This window comes from Coregonus clupeaformis, unplaced genomic scaffold, assembly GCF_020615455.1.
Source record: "Coregonus clupeaformis isolate EN_2021a unplaced genomic scaffold, ASM2061545v1 scaf0340, whole genome shotgun sequence".
NCBI classification, from domain to species: Eukaryota; Metazoa; Chordata; class Actinopteri; order Salmoniformes; family Salmonidae; genus Coregonus; species Coregonus clupeaformis.
The window spans coordinates 14,644-40,665 of NW_025533795.1; the positions used below are offsets into that span (position 1 = coordinate 14,644).

Genomic DNA, 26,022 nt, shown 5'->3' on the forward strand with positions numbered 1-26,022 from the left:
CTGGGTTACCTGTTTGCTCTCCCAGTGAGCACCTAAACCTAGCATGCAAAGAGCGTGCCTTCCTGCAATGACTAAGGCCGGGATTCAGTCCCATCACGAGTTGTAGACTGTGGCTGTTAAACGCAATTTCTGATTAAGCAGCCTTTACCGTGAATGCGAGCTCTGCGAACGTGAGGACATTGCCTTTAAAGCCTGTGATGGGATTGACTCAGTAGGTTGGAGCACAGTGCTATTTTGGGGTGTGATTCCTGCTTGGGCCACATACAGTATATACTGTACTTTATACTAAATGTTTGTTAACTGTTGGTTACCTTGATAGAACTGTTTACTTTATAATGTTAGTATTATGTTTCAAGTGTTCTCACAATCTAGAGCTGTTCAGAAAAATTTTGATCTTTACCAATAAATATTGTTTTTATGTTTTACTTCCTTTACACACAAAAGTTCATCCTGTTCAATAAAGGTTAAATTTACAAGTACAAAATGACAGTATAAAACGATAAACGTCAAACAATGTCCTTATTACATTTATATTAAAAATAGTACAAAAATATATTCAAGCGTATTGATGGTTGGTTATTCAGTGCAGGTGCTCCTGAGGAAAAAAACAGAAGAAGAACAACAGGAAGTAGGCAACAGGAAGTGGGTTGAAAGACATGGTTGGAGGGGGATGGGTGGCTGGGGTAGTAGCATAGAGAATGATAGAGGCCTCTAGTGGCCAAAAGGCCGTTTTAGCATGGGCAATGCCATTGAGGGCTTCCACGATTTTAATGCAGTCAACTGGGTGGGACTTCCAACTTCATTGGCTGATCCCTCTTGGTGACCCAGTTGGAGTCATGTCCTACTGGGTCATCAGGCCGGATAAGCCAATCGTGAAGAAGAAAATTGACTACTTTAAAATGGAGATAGCCTCAATGGCGCTGCCAATGCTGTCACAGACGCTACATGGCACAGATACAAAGATGAGTCCTCTATCTATCTCTATGGGTAGTAGAGGAGTGTTTGGAGTGTGAGTATGTGGGGTAAAAGAAAGCTAATTTAGAGATTTAGCGTCAGAGGGTATGAAAATAGCTTGTTGGCTACTATAGCTGTACCTGGGCTATAGTTCCTGTGTGGGCGGCACAAGTTAATTGCTGGCTCCTTATTGGCTCCTGTCTCAGGCTCCGTTACTTCCGTGGGGCCAATCGCCCGTGTCGAACAGGTGTGACACCACATAGTCCTCATACTGTCCGTCGATCAGCTTGGCTGCGTTGTTCCTGGCGAACCAGCAGTCCACGCTCTGACGTCCGCTGTAGATACGCCGGGTCTTCTGGACCACCGGCACTGAACGCCCTTTGACCTTCAGGATGGGTGACCGTGAAGACGCACTGTTGTGTCCTGTTGCGGTGGCATTGCCAGGAAGCTCTGCCAGTCCCACATCCTCATACAGGAACTGACCTGGAAGTAGAATCACAGAGGGTGAGAATGGAACAGAACCACAGAACTATAGGCAAACCAATGCTAGTCCTCACTAGGGCATAATTCTATTTTGGCTCGAGCTCCTTCTCCCACCCTAGCACTAGTAGTTGCTGGGTGTCCACCCAGTAGTCTGTGGCAGTTGTGGGACAGCCCCTTGCTGTTGGACCATTACACTAAGGCCTAGTTCCCTTTCGTCTCAAGACCCCTCCCCCCACCCTCCACTAGTAGTTTCTCATACCTACCCAGTAGTCCATGACAGTCATGTGACAGCCCTTTGCTGTTGGAGATGTAGAATCCCAGGTGGTCTCTCTGGTAGGGAGCAGGGTTCTTGTACTGATGCACCAGTATGACGAAACGAATGGTTCCTCCTATGGTTACGGTCACGTTGGACTTTCCCACTATCGCCACCGCCAGCCCGCCACTCTCCACGGAGACTGTGGTGTCGCAGGGCAGGACCAGGCGGTCGCGTCCATCCAGGATGACCTTCTTGGGAGTGACCTCGATGTAGGCACGTTTGGGTTGGTTCACCACGATGGTAATGGTGCTGAAGTATGTCCTCTGCTGTTTGTGGCTGCCCACTGGCGCTGGGGCGCCTATCAGCTTACCGTTTACTGTCACACCTAGACTCACATACACACGCATGATCACACACACAAATAGACCACATGAATCATATGAAAACACATAACCGAACCTCTAACATAAAGTCAGAATCTCTTGAGAGGACAGTCTTACCAGAGTGCATGTGGTCAGACACCATTCTGAGAATGTGTCCTGGCTCTCCGTTGATGTTGAAACACACAGTCAGTTTACTGAGGGGGAACTCCACCACAAAGTGGGGATCGCCGTCCGCTGTGGTGTGAGAGAGACACTGGTATTTTAGGAATATGAGGAAATAGTACAGCTATGCATACCTGGATTCAAATACATGTGTATTGGAGTATTTGTTATTTAAATACTTTTTTCTATGTATTTGAGTATTTTTAAATACACAGCCAGAACAAGTACTTTTATTTGAGTATCTGAATGATTATTTGTAAATGTATTGAAAAGTAGTTGAAATACATTAAATAGTATTTGAACCCAGGTCTGATAAATACAAGTTTCTGTATATTTCTGTTGGTGTGAAGCACAGATGACTATACTGTATGTATCAGATATCACCAGATACCAGTGTAGGCAGTTAGTTGTAGGCAGTTAGTTGTAGGCAGTTAGTTGTAGGCAGTTAGTTGTAGGCAGTTAGTTGTATGCTGCTACTTGTAGGCAGTTAGTTGTAGGCAGTTGATACTGTTAGTTGTAGGCAGTTAGTTGTAGGCTGTTAGTTGTAGGCAGTTAGTTGTAGGCAGTTAGTTGTAGGCAGTTTTTTGTAGGCAGTTAGTTGTAGGCAGTTAGTTGTAGGCTGCTAGTTGTAGGCAGTTTTTTTGTAGGCAGTTAGTTGTAGGCAGTTAGTTGTAGGCAGTTAGTTGTTTCCTGTTAGTTGTAGGCAGTTAGTTGTTTCCTGTTAGTTGTAGGCAGTTAGTTGTAAGCAGTTTGTTGTAGGCAGTTAGTTGTAGGCAGTTAGTTGTAGGCAGTTAGTTGTAGGTAGTTAGTTGTTTCCTGTTAGTTGTAGGCTGTTAGTTGTTTCCTGTTGCTTTGAGAGGGCCTGTGAGAGCTACGTGAAGATTCAGGAGATGAGAGAGCAGCAGTAATGACAGGGTCATTAACCTTAACTGTCTGTGATGTCATCTCACGTTGCTTCTTTAGTGTACTGATCTCTCTCTCAGTGTGTGGGTGTGTGTGTGTGTGTTTATGTGTGTGTGTGTGTGTGTGTGTGTTTGTGTGTGCACATGTGTGTGTATTCCCGTGACTGTGTGTGTGCCTGTGTGTGTGAGTACTTCGCAGTACCAATCCCAGGCCCAGTGCAGGTATTTCAATTAGCCCATGTAAACATTCTGTAGTTCAGTTTCAGAGTAAAGAGACATATCCTACCCCTTGACTGTGTCTGTAATGATTACTGTGTGTCTGACTGGGCTCCTAAATTAAAGACTGCCCACACAGAGAGTAGAGAGAGTCTACAGTACGTTTCTCCAGTACGACTCCCTCGAACAGAGCCTCAGAATCACTAACCTGATGTTTTGGAGATGGTTACAGATTTTTGGGCTGGCCTCTTCACAACTTTATCTGTAGACAAAACAGACTTAGATTTTTACAGGTCGTATGTTTTCAGTAGTCCAATACTTCCCCTAATTTTCTATTTGTTTGAACCGGGCTCTTGGTGTTGGCATACTACAAAACGATAACAGGAAGAATTTGATCAAACGGATTAAGTCAGAAACAGAAGCCTCAAGCCTGCTAACCCATTGTCTTGGTAACCGTGGAACTCTGTCCGCCCGGCTGGTCTTTCTTCAAATGCAGGCTCTGGGCCTTGTCTTCCTCCCCTTCCGTCTCATCCGACAGCTCATTGGCTGAAGCGGCCTTCTTATCTGTCTCTGTGGTTACAGGGATGGGGGTGGGTGTGTTCTCAACCATGGTTCCGTCGGCCAGCACCTGAGGTTTTTCCACCACCAGGGAGGTGAGGGGCGTGAGGAAGTGGTAGGCCAGGGAGAGGTCAGTCGCCTGCTGGGTATGTCCCTCTCTCTCCCTGCTGGTCTGGCTCTTCAGCCTGGACCTCAGCCCCTCCTTCACACTGAGGAAACCCCATACACGCTCCACGAAATCATCCGCCACTGACCCTGTCGTGCCCTCCCCTGTGACCCCTGACCCCACCCCGGCCGCCGCCTCCTTCACGTGCCTCTCCGTCTCCACCTCCCTTTGCCGTAATGCCACGTCTGTCTCCAGGATGATGCTCTTGTCGCTGTTGCTGGCGGTGACCTGGACGTGCAGGGAGTCTGCACTTTGATTGGTCAGTTTGCCGGCAATGACGATCTCTGAGCCATTGAAATAGTTGGTGAAGAGGTGCTGGGTGACGTACTGGACTGAGTCCTCTGTGTAATTCACCCTGATATCAGAGAGCAGTGGCGTGCCTATCTCATCATAAAACCTAGAGGAAGAGAGCGGGAGGGACATGGAGGGAGGGAGAGAGAGAGAGAGAGAGAGAGAGAGTGAGATGGAAGCGTGAAAGAGGGAATATGTTATAACATAAGTGTTACCATGTTATAACATGTTGAGAATCTACCTCTAGCACCCAGTAGAGGTCTACACCTCAGCTACTTCACCGTATCATGGACACAAGAATCAAGACATTGTGTGTGCTACTCTCTGAGGTGCTCTAGGGGCCTCAAGTGTGGACACTCAAGTGACTGTGTGACTGTGTACACACACTCACCCCCAGAGATCCGGTTAGGGACGGTGATGTATTAAGGAGAGTATGCCTGCGTCCCAAATGTGTAGGGATTAGGGAATAGGGTGCCATTTTGGACACAACCTGTGTGTGTGTTTGTAAAGTGTTGGTTTTCCAGCCAGGCCTTGGACCATAGCACAGTGAACCTCCTCACCTCTTTAACTGTGTGTTGGCTCAGCTAAGTCTCTCCTCTGTTATTATCTCAGGAGGCTATCAATTAACCCCTCAGACATACCCAGACGACCCTTTCACAACCCACAGTCACACACATTCCTCCCTTCACTACTAAACAAACACTTCCGAAAAGTGTCCGGTAAAACTGTTGCCGAGTGTGTGTGTGTTTGGTTTGTTTTGAAAGATTGCAGTTCAAGACTCTGAAGAGCTTTCTCTCAGTATGTGTATCATTTGTCATTCTTTCAATCATTCCCATTCCTTAATCTCACCCCCTGACCTTCTCTATACCATTTGATTATAATGAATTATACTGAATCAATTCTAACTGCTTCTGCCTTCTCCTCTCTACTAGCTGTCTACTGAACATTAGGAACACCTGCTCTTTCCATGACATAGACTGACCAGGTGAATCCAGGTGAAAGCTATGATCCCTTATTGATGTCACTTGTTCAATCCACTTCACTTCCATCAGTGTAGATGAAGGGGAGGAGACAGGTTAAAAAAATATGTTTAAACCTTGAGACATTTACATTTTAGTCATTTAGCAGACGCTCTTATCCAGAGCGACTTACTCTGGAGTGCATAATTTTTTTTTTCATACTGGTCCCACGTGGGAATTGAACCCACAACCCTGGCGTTGCAAGCGCCATGCTCTACCAACTGAGCTACACGGGACTATGGATTGTGTATGTGTGCCATTCAGAGGGTGAATGAGCAAGACAAAATATTTAAGTGCCTTTGAATGGGGTATGGTAGTAGGTGCCAGGCGCACCGGTTTGAGTGTGTCAAGATCTGAAACGCTGCTCAACAGTTTCCAGTGTGTATCAAGAATGGTCCACTACCCAAAGGACGGACATCCAGCCAACTTGACACAACTGTGGGAAGCATTGGAGTCAAAATGGGCCAGCATCCCTGTGGAATGCTTTCGACACCTTGTAGAGTCCATGCCCCAACGAATTGAGGCTGTTCTAATGGCAAAAGGGGGTGCAACTCAATATTAGGAAGGTGTTCCTAATGTTTTGTACACTCAGTGTACAATCCTGCCCTTATGAACCAATTACATCTCACTAATCCCTCTGTCTCTGTCTCATCTAACCATCACTCATCAGGCTATAGGTTATAGTCTAGCTAGAGACCTGGGTGTAAATATGATGGTGCTGACAACTGCCCTCTTTAATCAACCTGGGAACCTGACAGCTAGCACCCAAAATGGTCTCTCTCTCTCTCTCTCTCTCTCTCTCTCTCTCTCTCTCTCTCTCTCTCTCTCTCTCTCTCTCTCTCTCTGTCACACACACACACACACACACACACACACACCCTTACCCTTTGAGACTGGTGCTGGCATCTGAATCCTCATGTATCCTCCTCATCATCCCACAGTTTTCCAGGGCCATGCGTTCCAGAAGCCTGTAGTCCACATCGTTCCCCATTCCGATGGTGAACACGCAGAACTGCTCCTTCACCGCCGCCCGCGCGTTGCTGAGGATGCTGGGAGACTGCAGCTCGCCCACCGTGGGCCGCCCGTCTGTCAGGAAGATGATGAGAGACACACTGTTGTGGTTGGCGTCCGGGTCAGCGTTCAGATGGCCACTTAGCAATGAAGAGCCCGTCTGTATGCCACCGTTGATGTCAGTGCCTGGTAGAGGAGAGATGGAGAGAGAGATGGATCTTGGGAAATGTAGTGATTCTCAAACTAAGGGTATATCATTGTAATCTGTCCAATATGAGAGAAAGAAAACAGTCATATCATTTCAGACAAAAATGGGGGTTGGGTAAGAGAAAGAACTCTATGAGGGGCGGCAGGAAACCTCGAGGTTAGAACGCTGGGCCAATAACCGAAAGGACGCTGGTTTGAATACCAGATATACAGTGCCAGTCAAAAGTTTGGACACACCTACTCATACCAGGGTTTTTCTTTATTTTTACTATTTTCTACATTGTAGAATAATAGTGAAGACATCAAAACTATGAAATAACACATATGGAATCATGTAGTAACCAAAAAAGTGTTAAACAAATCAAAATATATTTTATATTTGAGATTCTTCAAGTAGCCACCCTTTGCCTTGATGACAGCTTTGCACACTCTTGGCATTCTCTCAACCAGCATCCAGGTAGTCACCTGGAATGCATTTCAATTAACAGGTGTGCCTTCTTAAAAGTTAATTTGTGGAATTTCTTTCCTTCTTAATGCGTTTGAGCCAATCAGTTGTGTTGTGACATGGTAGGGGGGTATACAGAAGATAGTCCTATTTGGTAAAAGATCAAGTCCATATTATGGCAAGAACAGCTCAAATATGCAAAGAGAAACGACAGTCCATCATTACTTTAAGACATGAAGGTCAGTCAATACGAAAAATGTCAAGAACTTTGAAAGTTTCTTCAAGTGCAGTCGCAAAAACCATCAAGCGCTATGATGAAACTGGCTCTCATGAGGACCACCATAGGAATGGAAGACCCAGTTACCTCTGCTGCAGAGGACAAGTTCATTAGAGTTACCAGCCTCAGAAATTGCAGCCCAAATAAATGCTTCACAGAGTTCAAGTAACAGACACATCTCAACATCAACTGTTCAGAGGGGACTGTGTGAATCAGGCCTTCATGGTCGAATTGCTGCAAAGAAACCACTACTAAAGGACACCAATAAGAAGAAGAGACCTGCTTGGGCCAAGAAACACGAGCAATGGACATTACTGGTAGAAATGTGTCCTTTGGTCTGGAGTCCAAATCTGAGATTTTTGCTTCCAACCGCCGTGTCTTTGTGAGATGCGGTATGGGTGAACAGATGATCTCCGCATGTATATTTCCCACCGTAAAGCATGGAGGAGGAGGTGTTATGGTGTGGGGGTGCTTTGCTGGTGACACTGTCTGTGATTTATTTAGAATTCAAGGCACGCTTAAAAAGCATGGCTACCACAGCATTCCACAGTGACACGCCATCCCATCTGATATGGGCTTAGTGGGACTATCATTTGTTTTTCAACAGGACAATGACCCAACATACCTCCAGGCTGTGTAAGGGCTATTTTACCAAGAAGGAGAGTGATGGAGTGCTGCATCAGATGACCTGGCCTCCACAATCCCCTGACCTCAACCCAATTGAGATGGTTTGGGATGAGTCGGACCGCAGAGTGAAGGAAAAACACTTTTTTGTTTACTACATGATTCCACGTGTTATTTCATAGTTCTGACGTCTTCACTATTATTCTACAATGTAGAAAATAGTAAAAATAAAGAAAAACCCTTGAATGAGTAGTTGTGTCCAAACTTTTGACTGGTAGTGTATATGTAACTGTGCCCTTGAGCAAGGCCTTAAACCCACATTTTTCCAGGGGCGCTGGACAATGGTGACTCTGGCCGTGACCCCACTCCCTGGGGCTGTCTCAGGGGGAGTTGGATATGCAAGAAACACATTTCCATTACACACCTGTACAAGTGTGTAACAGGACAAAAATAAGCACCCCTAAATTATTGAGATTAGGCCTGTCAGTGAAATAACTAATCTTCCTCTATGACAGAATGCACTGCTGTGTCTCTAACTCTCTCACCTCCAGTGGGTTGGAGCATGTAGATGAACTTCTTGGCATCTCGGACGTTGAGGGGCGTGACAGGGACCAGGCGGTCGGGCTGCCACACCTTGATACGATTGGAGAAGCTGACAAAGTTAAACCGGTCGCCTGGACGCAGGTCCCTCAGGATAGTGAACAGGGCATCCTTAGTCTGAGAGAGAGGGAGGGAGGGAGGGAGGGAGGGAGGGAGGTGGGCAAGAGAGAGACAACATTTTTGTTTTGCTTTCATCAATAAATGTAATTACACCATTGTAATACCTTTGCCTTCTTGCGAAATCATTCTATTCAGTTGTGTTTACATGAGACAGGCCTGGAAAACTTTGCCCCAACAGGAAGAGACACCTTGTCACACAAAAGGCTATAATAACACACAGTCATGGTTTCTGTTAGCACCAACACTGTGGTAATCACCAAGATGTAGTGTTTTAGTCATGGTTTTTGGGAGCAGTATTGTTGTAATGCCAACTCTGTAATGGTTGGACTTAACCTGACGCTGCCACTCAAAGACCCAGCCCTTTGGAACAGCTGTGAGATTCCATTTCCTTTGTTCAGAAACTCTGTCTCTCTCACCCCCTCACACACAAATGCACGTAAACACACACACCACAGCTATTTACCGTGTCCATGCTGCAGCTTGTTTCTCAACTGTACTGGGGTTTATAAGTTGCACAGAACGAAAAGCCTACTAAATGAATAGTGAATATTACATCTGTAGTCGTGTGGGTGTGATAGAGTTGGAGGGGTTACCAGATGCCTATAGACTGTAGGGGGCAAGGGTCAGAGCCATAGACAGACTGAGTGCTCTATTGTAGGGAGAGATCAAAGCACACTTGTTCACTACAGAGTGGTCCACTGGGGGTGGAGGGGAACGGGGTAGGGATCAAGGGGTGATGATGCTGTCATCTGGAGTGTTTACATTACTTCAGAGACAATGAAGCCTCTCCTCAATAGCATTCATTTCAATTCAATACGACTACAATAGTGAACTTTGAGCATGTTTCCAGCTTTTCAGAGTATGCATGAATCAGTTTCTCTTTTCTGTTTTTGCCACTCTACGTCTTTGGGTTTCTGGATCTGCAGTGGAGCAGCTGCTCAGATGAAGTATCAGATGATACCAGGGGGATTATATTGCAATCTCCCAGAAGGAAGGATCTGATTTTGATATTACCAGACCAGTGTGGGAGTATTGCGCCAGAGACCGGAGAGGGGGCGGACTGGGGGTCATATTCATAATCCGCTGTTACACTATCTCAGGATATCTCAGGATCTTTAAGGCTTTATCACAGAGCTATGAAGGACTAAAGTAAAACTAAAGTTAACTCCACCTGGAATTTATTAAAACCAACAGATTCCCAATAAGCTATACAGTATATATTTGTGATCATTGTATTCAGAAGGAAACCATGTAAAAGAAAAGGGGGTGCGAGAGAACAAGATGTCGTGACCCTATCTAAGCAGTGGACACTGGTGTGATGAGAAGGGTTTGACCGTAACCGGTTACCTGTCTGATCTTGGTCCCCAGCATAGAGGCGCTGGTGTCGATCACAAACACCACATTCTTGGGCACCACCGGCAGATCCTTGGGGGCGAAGTAGTGCACAAAATGGCCGTTCAGAACCTGAGAGAGAACCAGAGAAAGGTTAGACAGTTCTCAGTAGCCATGAGCAGTAAAACAGACCCCACCAACACAGTGTCCACAGGGCTGCTGGACTGATGGTGTGGTTGTAGGGTGACCCAGGAGGGGGTGGATATGGTGCTGGAAAATATATGTGTTGTGGATGGATGAAGGCTATGGGACCAGGATGTGTGAGAGTGTGTGTGAGAATGAGAGAGATGTGCATTTGTCCTGTTTGATCCTTGATTAATGCATGCAGTTTTCATTTATACTGTGAAGTGGAGATACATGGTTTAACATGTTTTTATCTACCATGTCTAGACAGGCCCTGGTCATGGCATGACACATTTACACTCATCGCGAGAGCGTTGCATGTGTGTGTGTGTGCGTGTGTGTGTCTGTGTGCTTGTGATTTTGGTGTGTGAAATCTGACCTGTATGTCTCCTATCCCCAGCTCTCTCTCCACGTCATAGTGCACCACAAACTCTCCCAGCATGCCGCTGGTGGTGATCTTAGCCTGCTGAACGATGTTGGGGCTGAAGGTGATCCTACAGAACGTCTTATTCTGTTTGATCACCGTGGACACAGGAAGAGCAGGCTTGGCTGGTGGGAGGAAAAAATTAGATATGTGTGAGATAAAGCTGGGAAGTGTGTGTGTGTGTGCATGTGTGTGTGTGTGTGTGTGTGTGTGGGGGGGGGGGGGCTAAACTAGAGATGCCCAACTTGCCCATAGGAAGGTTAAATAGATGAAGTTGGAATCTGAAAATTAGAGCATTGGCCAAGTATTTTCAGAGGCGCCAATATCGCTGCAGAACTATTTCTAATGTTAGATACAGTGCATTCGGAAATTATTCAGACCCCTTGACTTTTTCAACATTTTGTTACGTTACAGCCTTATTCTAAAATTGATTAAATTGTTTTTCCCCCTCATCAATCTACACACAATAACCCATAATGACAATGCAAAAACAGGTTTTTAGAAAAGCTGTAATATCAAATTTACATAAGAATTCAGACCCTTTACTCAGTACTTACAGTGAGGGAAAAAAGTATTTGATCCCCTGCTGATTTTGTACGTTTGCCCACTGACAAAAGACATGATCAGTCTATAATTTTAATGGTAGGTTTATTTGAACAGTGAGAGACAGAATAACAACAAATAAATCCAGAAAAACGCATTTCAAAAATGTTATAAATTGATTTGCATTTTAATGAGGGAAATAAGTATTTGACCCCCTCTCAAACTGAAAGATTTCTGGCTCCCAGGTGTCTTTTACACAGGTAACGAGCTGAGATTAGGAGCACACTCTTAAAGGGAGTGCTCCTAATCTCAGCTTGTTACCTGTATAAAAGACACCTGTCCACAGAAGCAATCAATCAATCAGATTCCAAACGCTCCACCATGGCCAAGACCAAAGAGCTCTCCAAGGATGTCAGGGACAAGATTGTAGACCTACACAAGGCTGGAATGGGCTACAAGACCATCGCCAAGCAGCTTGGTGAGAAGGTGACAACAGTTGGTGCGATTTTTCACAAATGGAAGAAACACAAAATAACTGTCAATCTCCCTCGGCCTGGGGCTCCATGCAAGATCTCACCTCGTGGAGTTGCAATGATCATGAGAACGGTGAAGAATCAGCCCAGAACTACACGGGAGGATCTTGTCAATGATCTCAAGGCAGCTGGGACCATAGTCACCAAGAAAACAATTGGTAACACGCTACGCCGTGAAGGACTGAAATCCTGCAGCGCCCGCAAGGTCCCCCTGCTCAAGAAAGCACATATACATGCCCGTCTGAAGTTTGCCAATGAACATCTGAATGATTCAGAGAAGAACTGGGTGAAAGTGTTGTGGTCAGATGAGACCAAAATCGAGCTCTTTGGCATCAACTCAACTCGCCGTGTTTGGAGGAGGAGGAATGCTGACTATGACCCCAAGAACACCATCCCCACCGTCAAACATGGAGGTGGAAACATTATGCTTTGGGGGTGTTTTTCTGCTAAGGGGACAGGACAACTTCAACGCATCAAAGGGACGATGAACGGGGCCATGTACTGTCAAATCTTGGGTGAGAACCTCCTTCCCTCAGCCAGGGCATTGAAAATGGGTCGTGGATGGGTATTCCAGCATGACAATGACCCAAAACACACGGCCAAGGAAACAAAGGAGTGGCTCAAGAAGAAGCCATTAAGGTCCTGGAGTGGCCTAGCCAGTCTCCAGACGTTAATCCCATAGAAAATCTGTGGAGGGAGCTGAAGGTTCGAGTTGCCAAACGTCAGCCTCGAAACCTTAATGACTTGGAGAAGATCTGCAAAGAGGAGTGGGACAAAATCCCTCCTGAGATGTGTGCAAACTTGAAACGTCTGACCTCTGTGATTGCCAACAAGGGTTTTGCCACCAAGTACTAAGTAATGTTTTGCAGAGGGGTCAAATACTTATTTCCCTCATTAAAATGCAAATCAATTTATAACATTTTTGACATGTGTTTTTCTGGATTTTTTTGTTGTTATTCTGTCTCTCACTGTTCAAATAAACCTACCATTACAATTATAGACTGATCATTTCTTTGTCAGTGGGCAAACGTACAAAATCAGCAGGGGATCAAATACTTTTTTCCCTCACTGTACAGTCTCGAGTCTTCTTGGGTATGACGCTACAAGCTTGGCACACATGTATTTGGGAAGTTTCTCCCGTTCTTCTCTGCAGATCCTCTCAAGCTTGTCAGGTTGGATGGGGAGCGTCACTGTACAGCTATTTTCAAGCATCTTGTCAAATCAGTTGAGGAGAGGGTGGAAGGCTTCAGGCATCCTGTCAAATCAGTTGAGGAGAGGGTGGAAGGCTTCAGGGTCTCAGGTGAATTGAGAGAGAAGAGAGGAGAGGGTGGAAGGAGGAGAGGAGGGTGGAAGGATTCAGGATATCCTCAGACTTTGTACTTTGCTCCGTTCATCTTTCCCTCGATCCTGACTAGTCTCCCAGTCCCTGCCACTGTAAAACATCCCAACATTATGATGCTGCCACCACCATGCTTCACAGTAGGGATGGTGCCAGGTTTCCTCCAGACGTGACACTTGGCATTCAGGCCAAAGAGTTCAATCTTGGTTTCATCAGACCAGAGAATCTTGTTTCTCATGGTCTGAGAGTCCTTTAGGTGCCTTTTGGCAAACTCCAAGCGGGCTAAAATGTGCCTTTTACTGAGGAGTGGCTTCTGTCTGGCCACTCTACCATAAAGGCCTGATTGGTGGAGTGCTGCAGAGATGGTTGTCCTTCTGGAAGGTTCTCCCATCTCCACAGAGGAACTCTGGAGCTCCTTCAGAGGGACCATCGGGTTCTTGGTCACCTCCCTGACCAAGGCCCTTCTCCCCCGATTGCTCAGTTTGGCTGTTGCGGGTAGCTCTAGGAAGAGTCTTGGTGGTTCCAAACTTCTTCCATTTAAGAATGATGGAGGACACTGTGTTCTTGGGGACTTTCAATGCAGCAGACATTTTTTGGTACCCTTCCCAAGATCTGTGCCTCGACACAATCCTGTCTCGGAGCTCTACGGACAATTCTTTAGACCTCATGGCTTTTGCTCTGACATGCACTGTCAACCGTGGGACCTTATTTGGACAGGTGTGTGCCTTTCCAAATCATGTCCAATCAATTGAATATAGCACAGGTGGACTCCAATCAAGTTGTAGAAACATCTCTAGGATGATCAATGGAAATAGGATGTATCTGAGCTCAATTTCGAATCTCATAGCAAAGGGTCTGAATAATTATGTAAATCAGGTATTTCTGTTTTTTCTTTTTAATACATTTGCAAAAATGTCTAAAAACCTGTTTTCGCTTGTCATTATGGGGTATTGTGTGTAGATTGAGGAAGAAAAACATTTTTTAAAATCCATTTCAGAATAAGGCTGTAACTTAGCAAAATGTGGAAAAAGTAAAAGGGTCTGAATACTTTCCGAATGCACTGTATATTACACCCCTACTATGGACAAAGCACAGACTCAACACATCACACACTCAAACTGTACCAGGTGTCTTCGCTGCACTGGCACCACTGGCAGCTGCCGTGGTACTCTTGCCGTTGCGCAGCGGCAGCACCTCCAGGTGTGTGATGGTGGAGTGATCCACGATGGTGACGTCCACACTGAGACGGCTGACCAGCTGCAGGGGTCTCAGGCTGGTGACATGCTCATACCTCCCCAGCCTCCGCTGGAGCAGCTCCTCATAGGTCAGCATGAACACGGCCCGGTTACGACCTGGGATACTGGCCCCCATCCTGAACACCTCCACCTCTGGTTCACTACTAAGGGTGAAGAGAGGAGGAGAGAGGGGAGAAGGAGAGAGAGATGGGGGAGGGGAGAGGGGAGAGGGGAGGAATGGGAAAGATGGAGAGAGGGAGGAGTGGAAGAAAAAATAAGAAGAATATAGAGGAAAGAAAAATAAATAGTTAGAGTTGAGGAAAGAGGAGGAGTAGGGAATGAGTCATTCCAAGTAGTGACATCATCAATGTGGAAGGGCAGTGACTGCCAGGAGCTCCCCTCACGGGACTCAGCGTCTGGACTAACCAATAGATTCATTCCTCTCTCAATCTATCTATACCTCCCCCTCCTTCTTTATTTTCTCCCTTCCATTCTCCTTCATGCTTTCTATCACTCTCCTTCTCTCCCCTTCCCTCTCTGTGAAATTGTAATTATCTCTCTGTAAATCTGATTTCATTTTAAAAGTGTCATTTTGTGGACTGGCAAGTAGAAGCATGATGTAATTTCTTCCTGTCAGAGACTGGTCACAGATATATGTGACAATAATTATTCATTTCCAGTCTCTGGAACTATGATCCAGCCCTGTTGCTCAACTCCAGGCAGGTCAGAAACACATGCTCTGTGGTCAGGCTGGTGTTTAAAGTCGCACTCCAGTCTCCTTTTCACCTCATTCAACACCTGATTTACTTAAGAAAAGGCCTTTCCTCTTTTGTTCTCTATTGCTCCTCTATTGTTCCCACAAACAAGGGGGAGGCTGATGACATCAGAGGGCACCATCAGACCAACTCCTTGAATGGCCTAACTCCATTAAGTTTGCACTTGTATCAAAAAAACACTATTTTGCTCCAAACAAGTTTTTTTTTAATACTCTGAGTGTGTGTAGATTGCTGTATTTATATGTGGGATATTGTTTTTCAACAGGAAAAGTTCAAAAATAGCCAGAGTACGTCTTTAAAATAGTTTTTTAGATGGGATATAAACCTGTTTCTACTGGCAGAGCAGTAGCTAGTGACTCTAGAGGACTCTAGAGGTTGTACTGGCGGACAAGGTTAGACAATGGTGACTGGCCACACATACACATACACACACACACACACACACAAGAACACACACACTTTACCTCTGTTCACCTGGCTCCTTGTTCTTGGGTTTGGCCTCACCCCCCTTCCCCTGTTTGACCTTCTTCTCCTTGGGCCTGACCTCACTAGGGTAGACACGCCCCCCAATGATCCTGTGTTCAGGGTAGAGGTCAGAGGTCAGGGGTTAAGAGTGGAGGTGATGATAAGGACCACCATAGTAAGTAGGGCTTCCGTGGCAAAACTCTATCCAAGAATAATTAGAAAAACCCTAATTTCATTGTGGTAGGTCTATGTTCCAGTGTTATTGTGATACGTAAAAGTAAACAGGCAAACATGTCAAAGCCATATGTTGGATTTCACAGGCTTCTTCAGAGGCTTCTGGACTATACTGTCTCTCATGGTCCAGTGAACAATTTAGTAAATGTAGATGAATGAAGGCTGGTGACCATGACACAGTAAATGACCTCTGCACCATTGAACACTCACAGGCACCACACTAACCTCTCCCATAGCAACAGAGCCCTCATAAAACCACATAATGATTGACTGGCTACAATGGCATACCATGTGAAGAGGGAGAAAAAGGCAAAGAGGAGTAGTAATCACACAACACTAAACTGGGGAAATAAATAAGAAATCAAAATAATCCAAAGTGAATAAATTGAGGGGGAAAAGATCCATTGGCAGGGATGACTCACTGAATTGCTTTGGCCATTATAGTTCCCTTTCAACAAGTGTACACAATCTGAACCACATTAGACTCAGACTGACATGAAAAATACCAATGCGCCATTACGCATCTGTTGCGTTTTGGGCTTACTTACATGGTAAAGTTCGAGACATAGGCGTTCTTGGGGATCGGGAACTGGAAGACGCCCTCCGCCGCGGCGGAGTGCCGGTTGAGCATGGTGCACGACACCGCCGTGAAGGCGTATCGGGAGATGATGGTGGTCTTCACCGACAGCTCCTGGATGTGCGGTTTGGTCTCCTGCACGGTTGGACATCAACATGTTAGGTTAATGTGTATTGCTTATACCTTAGCTTTGATTGGTTTGTAACACATTTGGTTAATTTAAATCTGGCAGTGATTGATGTTTTTCATGTCTCGTCAATGGGACAACACAGCACTGCACACACGCACACACACGTTGCGCATTGGCCATTGTTCCATTCCGTTAATGTCCAGTGATATATCGTTCCAAACTCCTTATCAGCACGTTTGCGGGATATCCACACATATTTTTGATTTTATTTCTGGATAGATGTCCAGCGATTTCCACTCATCTGGCATACAGCGCGGTGCGTTTGGAAGCTCTCTGCGTGTCACACCCGAGCAGAGTTTTCAAGGATGACAAAATGCAGAGCCGAACTACCCATCCCTCTACTCAGCTTACACGAAATACTTTTTGTGACATATTCTATAATTGTTATCAATGAATAACAGTATGCAGTATGCAGATCTCTTTGAGAATTCATGTGAATGATATTTAGTCTATAGTAGCCTAGGCTACACACACAATGACGCACAAGAGCGCAAAAGATGCATAAGGGCAGAAATGTCAAGACACTAAACTTTGTCAACTTTACCTTAGTAAGCATGGCTTTCACCTGGCGAGGCACTCTACGGGGTGACTGAGATGGAAAAAAAATAGATTTGTTAAATAGCGCTCTAACGAAGCTCAAAATATATATCAATGTTGCCAAATGAAATAGGTCAGAGTTGAAATGACACTCACAATATCCAAATCAAAGTCGGTCAAATCTGGACAAAGATCATCCTCAATATTAATATCCTCAAACAGTCCAAAAACATACGGATTGAAACACATCAGTAAAGTCAAAAACAGCATGTTGACGTCCATATCCATTTACAGTAATAACAAATAAGAGCTCATATTTCCAGGGCGCAGCGCACTGAGTCTGCGGGTCGTTCGGATCAGTGACTGGACCTGGAGCTGAGACGATGAATGAGGACACTTGACTCGCATCGGCACGCCCACTCGCAGAGAGATACAGAGTCGTCCTCCTCGACTGGACTAGCCGCGTCGGGGGCTCGGGGGCCTGGGCTAAGGGAAAAAGCGCCTGGCCCAGGTCACACACAGGCACACTGCTATTACAAATGCACGCCACTCCAAAGCCCATTAATTACCTCTATAGTCTTCGTTCACTACTTGCCTTGAAGTTGAACCCACTTCCACTGCCACTCCAACAAATCACTTGGACCTCAAGGGCAATGTGGTTCATTTAGCCAAGTGTCACTGTCAAGGCAAAGGGTGGCTACTTTGAAGAATCTCAAATATAAAATATATTTTCATTTGTTTAACACTTTTTTGGTTACTACATGATTCCATATGTGTTATTTCATAGTTTTGATGTCTTCACCATTATTCTACAATGTAGAAAATAGTAAAAATAACGGAAAACCTTTGAATGAGTAGGTGTGTCCAAACTTTTGACTGGTACTGTATGTAATGGGGAATTGTTAAAAATAACTAATCAATGGGTGAACAATTCACACAATGAAACAATGAATGTGCAAGAATTGGCGGGAGACAACAGACCACATTCTGGAGAGCTGAGTGCATGCATTCTGGAGAAAGATGTCTACATCTTCACTACACCATCAAGACACATTATTTTCACACATTTGAGATGCTTTTCACTGACAGCGGCAACTCAATAATCAGATGGGCCTATTGCCACACGCGTTGCCCAAATTGCTGGCTTCCCAAATAAGCATAGGCTTATGCACTTGTGATTTGAAACAATCCACAGCTATTTTTTAAAGGAAGCTGATGATCCTCTGTGGCTAAGTCAAGCTCTTTGGTAAAGTATTTTCAATGATTTTATGTAGACAGGAGTAATTATATAATTTTGACATTTTGCCTGCATCCGAACAGTGAACTGTGCACCCACCAACTTTCCTTTTTAATTCGTAAGAGGCTGAAACCAGAGATCTGTATACAGTGCATTCGGAAAGTATTCAGACCCCTTGACTTTTTCCACATTTTGTTACTGTCACGATCGTCTGAGGAAGCGGACCAATACGCAGCGCGTGGAGTGAACATGATGACTTTATTTAATAAAGCAACCACAAAAAACAACAAATGACGATAGTGAAGTCCTCTGTAACACTGACAGAAACATGGAACAAAAACCCACAACCACAAAGTGAAACCCCACAGTATAAATATGGCTCCCAATCAGAGATAACGAGCCGACAGCTGACACTCGTTACCTCCGATTGGGAGTCATTGACAAAACCTAGAAATAAACCCGACAGAAAAGCAAACATAGAAATACACCCAACAGAAAATGAACAACCCTGGCTCAATAATCAAAGTCCCGGAGCCAGAGTGTCACAGTACCCCCCCCTAAAGGTGCGAACTCCGGGCGCACCAGCATACAGTCTAGGAGAGGGTCTGGGTGGGCGTCTGTCCACGGTGGCGGCTCTGGCACTGGTCGTGGTCCCCACCCCACCATAGTCACTACCCGCTTTAGTAACCTCCTCCACATGACCACCCCCCAACTAAACCCCACAGGATTAAGGGGCAGCACTGGACTAAGAGGCAGCACCGGACTCAGGGGCAGCACCGGACTAAGGGGCAGCACCGGACTAAGGGGCAGTACCGGGCTAAGGGGCAGCACCGGGCTAAGGAGCAGCACCGGGCTAAGGAGCAGCACCGGGCTAAGGGGCAGCACCGGGCTAAGGGGCAGCACCGGGCTAAGGGGCAGCACCGGGCTAAGGGGCAGTACCGGACTAAGGGGCAGCTCCGGACTAAGGGGCAGCACCGGGCTAAATGGCGGATCCTGGCTGGCTGGCTCTGGCGGATCCGGGCTGGACGGCTCTGGCGGATCCTGGCTGGACGGCTCTGGCGGATCCTGGCTGGACGGCTCTGGCGGATCCTGGCTGGACGGCTCTGGCGGATCCTGGCTAGGACGGCTCTGGCGGATCCTGGCAGGACGGCTCCGGCGGATCCTGGCTGGACGGCTCCGGCGGATCCTGGCTGGACGGCTCCGGCGGATCCTGGCTGGACGGCTCCGGCGGATCCTTGCTGGACGGCTCCGGCGGATCCTGGCTGGCCGGCTCCGGCGGATCCTGGCAGGACGGCTCCGGCGGATCCTGGCTGGACGGCTCTGGCGGATCCTGGCTGGACGGCTCTGGCGGATCCTGGCTGGACGGCTCTGGCGGATCCTGGCTGGGACGACTCATGGCTGGCCGACGGGTCTGGCTGCTCATGGCTGGCCGACGGATCTGGCTGCTCATGGCTGGCCGACGGATCTGGCTGCTCATGGCTGGCCGACGGATCTGGCTGCTCATGGCTGGCCGACGGATCTGGCTGCTCATGGCTGGCCGACGGATCTGGCTGCTCATGGCTGGCTGACGGATCTGGCTGCTCATGGCTGGCTGACGGATCTGGCTGCTCATGGCTGGCTGACGGATCTGGCTGCTCATGGCTGGCTGACGGATCTGGCTGCTCATGGCTGGCTGACGGATCTGGCTGCTCGCGGCTGGCTGACGGTGCTGGCTGCTCGCGGCTGGCTGACGGATCTGGCTGCTCGTGGCTGGCTGACGGATCTGGCTGCTCATGGCTGGCTGACGGATCTGGCTGCTCATGGCTGGCTGACGGATCTGGCTGCTCATGGCTGGCTGACGGATCTGGCTGCTCATGGCTGGCTGACGGATCTGGCTGCTCATGGCTGGCTGACGGATCTGGCTGCTCATGGCTGGCTGACGGATCTGGCTGCTCATGGCTGGCTGACGGTGCTGGCTGGGCGGCTGGCGGTGGAGGCGGACCCCAGCCTCGGAGAGTGGTCATCACCTCCAGCAGGGCGGTTCCCATCTGCAGGAGCTGCTCTTGCTGGTCCCGAACCTGGGCTTCCAGTCTTGTACGGGCTGCGTCGGCTCCTGCTGATTCCATAGCTGGTGTATGCTTCTGTCTGGCGGAAGGCTCTAGCGGCTCCTGTCTGGCGGAAGGCTCTAGCGGCTCCGGTCTGGCGGACGGCTCTGAAGGCTCATGGCAGACGGGCGGCTTTGCAGGCTCAGTACAGACGGGCGGCTTATGCAGCGCTTGGCAGACGGGCAGTTCAGGCGCCATAGGGCAGACGGGCAGTACAGGCGCCGTTGAGCAGACGGGCAGTTCAGGCGCCCAAGCCATGTGCCCCCCCCCAAAATTTTTTTGGGGTTGCCTCCCGTCCTTCCGACGATAGCCCTGCCGACGCTGTTGCTCCTCTCGCCGTCGCCTCTCCACCGTTTCGCTCCATGGACGGCGATCCATCCCATCCAGGATCTCCTCCCACGTCCAGGACCCTTTTCCGTCCAACAGCTCCTCCCATGTCCAGACCCTTTGCTCCTGGACGCGCTGCTTGGTCCTTTTGTGGTGGGTTTTTCTGTCACGATCGTCTGAGGAAGCGGACCAATACGCAGCGCGTGGAGTGAACATGATGACTTTATTTAATAAAGCAACCACAAAAAACAACAAATGACGATAGTGAAGTCCTCTGTAACACTGACAGAAACATGGAACAAAAACCCACAACCACAAAGTGAAACCCCACAGTATAAATATGGCTCCCAATCAGAGATAACGAGCCGACAGCTGACACTCGTTACCTCCGATTGGGAGTCATTGACAAAACCTAGAAATAAACCCGACAGAAAAGCAAACATAGAAATACACCCAACAGAAAATGAACAACCCTGGCTCAATAATCAAAGTCCCGGAGCCAGAGTGTCACAGTTACGTTACAGCCTTATTCTAAAATTGATTAAATTGTTTTTTTCCCCATCAATCTACACACAATACCCCATAAGTGTCACGGTTTCGGCCGAGGCTGCCTCTCTCCCTTGTTCGGGCAGGCTTCGGCGTTCGTTGTCTCCGGAATACTAGCTGCCACCGTTGTATGTTTCATGTTCGTTTGCTTTTGTCTGTTTGTTGTCACACCTGTTCTCGTTTAGCGTAATTAGTGTCCTATAAGTTTCTCGTTGTGTTTGTCTAGTGTTGTGTGTTATTGATTTTGGTCTGTCGTGTGTTGGGCTTATTTTTCGCCCTTTTCGCTCGGTTGAGCTTTCCTCCACTGCGTTGGGAGCGTTACGCACCTGTTAGTGTGCTTTTTGCTTATTCGCCTTTGTGCGTATTTTTGCCTTCGGGCAAGTGTTGTCATTTTTCCTGTTTGGAGATTTACTAAAGTTGTTTGGACTATCCTTCGGTGTTCTGCGTTTGATTCCACCACTACACCCACCTACAGCACGCGTGACAGAATAACACACCAATAATGGAATCAGCAGGAGCCGCAGCAGCCCAGACGACGCTGGAGGACCAGGTCCGGGAACAACGGGACCAGATCCTGCAGATGGGGACCGCACTGCAGGAGGTGATCACCACCATCCGAGGCTGGGGAGCGCCTCCACCGCCACCCTCCCTGCCAGCACCATCGGCCAGTCCGCCCATTCCCGCACCGGAACCCAGAGGAGTCCGACTCTCGCTCCCGAGGGCCTACGATGGAACCGCGGCCGGGTGTCAGGGGTTCCTTCTCCAGGTGGAGCTGTACCTGGCCGCCGTGCACCCGGCGCCCTCGGGACATGAGAGCGTGTCCGCCCTGATCTCCTGCCTTTCCGGGAAGGCATTGGAATGGGCCAACGCGGAGTGGAGGAGGATCGACGCGGACACCATCACGTACGACGAGTTCTCCCGCCGCTTCAGGGCGGTGTTTGACCATCCCCCGGAGGGGAAAGCGGCGGGGGAGCGTCTGGTCTTCCTCCGGCAGGGGAGGAGGAGTGCCCAAGAGTTCGCCCTCAAATTCCGTACTCTAGCGGCAGATGCAGGGTGGAATGATCGGGCTCTCGTCGATCACTACAGATGTAGTCTACGAGAGGACGTCCGTCGGGAGCTGGCTTGTAGGGACACCAGCATCTCGTTCGACCAGTTGGTCGACATGTCCATCAGGCTGGATAACCTACTAGCTACCCGCGGACGTCCCGAGGGGGGTCCGTCCATTTCACCCTCCAGCGCCTCCGAGCCGTGTCCCATGGAGCTCGGGGGCGCTGGCGCTAGAGAGAGGAGGGGTCGGCTTACTAGGGGTCCATCCCCTGCACCAACTGTGGTCGGGGAGGACACACCGCGGCTAGGTGCTGGGGATGGCCTCCTAGGGGAGAGGACGACAGGTCCCGCACTGGGGATTCCTTCCAGGTGAGTAGGCGCCCCACTCACCCAGAGCTCTCTGTTGCACATTTCTGTATGCCTGTGAGTTTTCCACAGGTAGCACCTCATTCCCAGCATAAGGCGCTGGTAGATTCAGGCACGGCTGGGAATTTTATTGATAAGAGTTTTTGTTTAGCTTTAGGGATTCCCCTTCTTCCTGTTTATGTCCCTTTCCCCGTTCATGTCCTAGATAGCCGTCCGTTGGGTGCGGGCTTGATCAGGGAGGTCACTGCGCCACTTAGGATGTGTGCGCAGGGGGGTCATCAGGAGATGATTCAGCTATTTCTGATTGACTCTCCTGCGTATCCGGTGGTGCTGGGCATGCCCTGGTTGAGTACCCATAACCCATATATTTCGTGGCAGGAGAGGGCTCTGATGGAGTGGTCTGCCCAGTGTGTGGGTAGATGTTTAGGCGTTTCCGTAGGGGCTACCTCGGTGGAGAGTCCAAACCAGGTGCCCGCATTGCACGTTCCCCCTGAGTATGGGGATTTGGCTATTGCGTTTAGTAAGTCGAGGGCGACGCAGTTGCCGCCCCATAGGCAGGGAGATTGTGCGATAGACCTCCAGGCAGGAGCTGCGCTCCCACGGAGCCATGTGTATCCTCTGTCTCAGGAGGAGAAGAAAGCTATGGAGACTTACATAGACGAATCTCTGAGACAAGGATACATACGGCCTTCCACTTCCCCTGCGTCCTCGAGTTTCTTTTTTGTGAAGAAGAAGGATGGTGGTTTACGCCCGTGCATCGATTACCGTGGTCTCAATCAGATCACGGTGAAGTACAGTTATCCACTCCCGCTGATTGCGACCATGACTGAGTCCTTGCATGGGGCGCGTTTCTTCACTAAATTAGATCTCAGGAGCGCGTACAACTTAGTGCGCATCAGGGAGGGCGATGAATGGAAGACAGCCTTTAGTACCACCTCGGGCCATTACGAGTATCTTGTCATGCCATACGGGTTGATGAACGCTCCGTCAGTTTTCCAATCATTCGTGGATGAGATCTTCAGGGACATGCAGGGGCAGGGGGTCGTGGTGTACATAGATGACATTCTCGTGTACTCGCCTACCCGTGTCGAGCATGTGGCCCTGGTGCGCAGAGTGTTGCGGAGGCTGGTGGAGCACGACCTGTATGTTAAGGCAGAGAAGTGTCTGTTTTTCCAGGAGTCAGTCTCCTTTTTGGGGTATCAGTTGTCTGCGTCAAGGGTGAAGATGGAGGTAGACCGGGTGTCAGCCGTGCGTAATTGGCAAACACCAACCACTGTGAAGGAGGTGCAGCAGTTTTTGGGGTTTGCGAATTACTACCGGAGGTTTATCCGGGGTTTTGGACAGGTGGCAGCTCCCATCACGTCTCTCTTGAAGGGGGGCCCGGTGCGTCTGCAGTGGTCTGCCGAGGCGGACGGGGCATTTGGGAGGCTGAAGGACCTGTTTACCTCGGCTCCAGTGCTGGCGCATCCGGATCCCACTTTACCATTTCAGGTAGAGGTGGACGCGTCTGAGGCCGGTATTGGAGCCGTGCTTTCACAACGGTCAGGCGCACCACCTAAACTCCGCCCCTGTGCCTTCTATTCCAAGAAGCTCAGTCCGGCGGAGCGAAACTATGACGTAGGGGACAGGGAGCTGTTAGCCGTGGTACAGGCCCTAAAGGTGTGGAGGCACTGGCTTGAGGGGGCTCAACACCCTTTCCTCATTTTGACGGACCACCGTAACCTGGAGTACATCCGGGCAGCGAGGAGGCTAAACCCTCGGCAGGCTAGATGGAATATGTTCTTGACCCGGTTTACATTTAAGATCACGTACATCCCTGGGTCACAGAACGGTAAGGCAGATGCGCTGTCTCGGCGGTATGACACGGAGGAGAGGTCTGTGGAGCCCACTCCCATACTGCCGGAGTCGTGTCTGGTGGCACCGGTAGTGTGGGAGGTCGATGCTGAGCTCGAGCGGGCGTTACGCACCGACCCTAGTCCACCACAATGCCCGGAGGGTCGGAAGTATGTTCCGCTCGAGGTTCGGGATCGATTGATCTATTGGGCTCACACGTCACCCTCCTCTGGACACCCGGGTATCGGCCGGACAGTGCACTGTCTTAGTGCCAAGTACTGGTGGCCCACGTTGGCAAGGGATGTGAGGGTTTATGTTTCCTCCTGCTCGGTGTGCGCCCAGTGTAAGGCGCCTAGACATCTGCCTAAGGGTAAGTTACTACCCCTGCCCGTTCCACAACGACCATGGTCCCACCTCTCGGTGGATTTCCTTACTGACCTTCCTCCTTCACAGGGGAATACCACTATACTGGTCGTTGTGGACCGGTTTTCTAAGGCCTGTCGTTTGCTCCCCATGCCGGGCCTTCCTACCGCCCTGCAAACTGCCGAAGCCCTATTCACCCATGTGTTCCGGCACTACGGGGTACCCGAGGATATTGTGTCTGATCGAGGTCCCCAATTTACCTCCAGAGTCTGGAGAGCTTTTATGGAGCGGTTGGGGGTCTCGGTGAGCCTCACCTCGGGTTACCACCCGGAGAGTAATGGGCAGGTGGAACGTGTGAACCAGGATGTGGGTAGGTTTCTTAGAACATACTGCCAGGACCGGCCGGAGGAGTGGGCAAGGTACGTTCCCTGGGCCGAAATGGCCCAGAATTCCCCTACGCCATTCCTCCACTAACCTAACCCCTTTCCAATGTGTGTTAGGTTACTAGCCGGTTCTGGCACCTTGGCAGCAGAGCCAGATCGAGGCTCCTGCGGTGGATGAGTGGGCGCGGCGCTCTGAGGAGACATGGAACGCTGCACACGTCCACCTGCAGCGGGCCCTCCGACGTCATAAGGCGAGCGCAAATCTCCACCGCAGTGAGGGACCGGTGTACGCATCTGGTGATCGAGTCTGGCTCTCTACCAGAAACCTGCCCCTCCGCCTGCCCTGTCGGAAACTGGGTCGGCGGTTTGTAGGGCCATTTAAAGTCCTGGGAAGGTTGAACGAGGTGTGTTATAAATTACAACTACCTGTTGAATATAAAAGTATTAACCCCTCGTTCCATGTGTCCCTTCTCAGGCCGGTGGTAGCTGGCCCACTCCAAGAAAGTGAGATCAGGGAGACTCCTCCGCCCCCATTGGACATCGAGGGGGCACCGGCGTACTCCGTGAGGTCCATCTTGGATTCGAGACGTCGGATGGGGGGTCTCCAGTATCTAGTGGAGTGGGAGGGGTACGGTCCGGAGGAGCGGTGCTGGGTGCCGAGGAGAGACATTTTGGACCCGTCTCTCTGACGGAATTCCATCGTGGGCACCCGACGCACCCTGCTCCGCGTCCTCCGGGTCGTCCCCGAGGCCGGAGTCGGCGCACGTCTGGAGCCGCGCGTCAAGGGGGGGGTA

General features: G+C 49.0%; 1 protein-coding gene across 3 annotated transcripts; it reads right to left on the bottom strand.

Annotated features, from left to right (window-relative positions):
• Positions 1–514: 514 nt before the first annotated feature.
• On the bottom strand, positions 515–17,390 carry LOC121543959 (inter-alpha-trypsin inhibitor heavy chain H5). Of its 3 annotated transcripts, XR_006658557.1 has the most exons (15): positions 17,199–17,390; positions 17,050–17,094; positions 16,287–16,450; positions 15,504–15,614; positions 14,153–14,427; positions 10,569–10,738; positions 10,022–10,138; positions 8,500–8,671; positions 6,275–6,587; positions 3,795–4,477; positions 3,565–3,618; positions 2,194–2,310; positions 1,701–2,078; positions 1,095–1,437; positions 515–595 (listed from the first exon to the last, which is right to left on the bottom strand). XR_006658557.1 is itself a non-coding variant. In XM_045214928.1 (14 exons), the coding sequence occupies exons 1-14, from the start codon at positions 17,328–17,330 to the stop codon at positions 1,157–1,159; spliced, it is 3,009 nt and encodes a 1,002-aa protein (XP_045070863.1). In that variant the 5' UTR covers positions 17,331–17,390; the 3' UTR covers positions 515–1,156. The 3 variants fall into 3 exon arrangements, 2 of the variants coding, with proteins under 2 accessions (XP_045070863.1, XP_045070862.1); XM_045214928.1 differs by having other exon boundaries at positions 515–1,437; positions 14,153–14,424; XM_045214927.1 differs by having other exon boundaries at positions 515–1,437.
• Between the last annotated feature and the right edge of the window lie 8,632 nt (positions 17,391–26,022).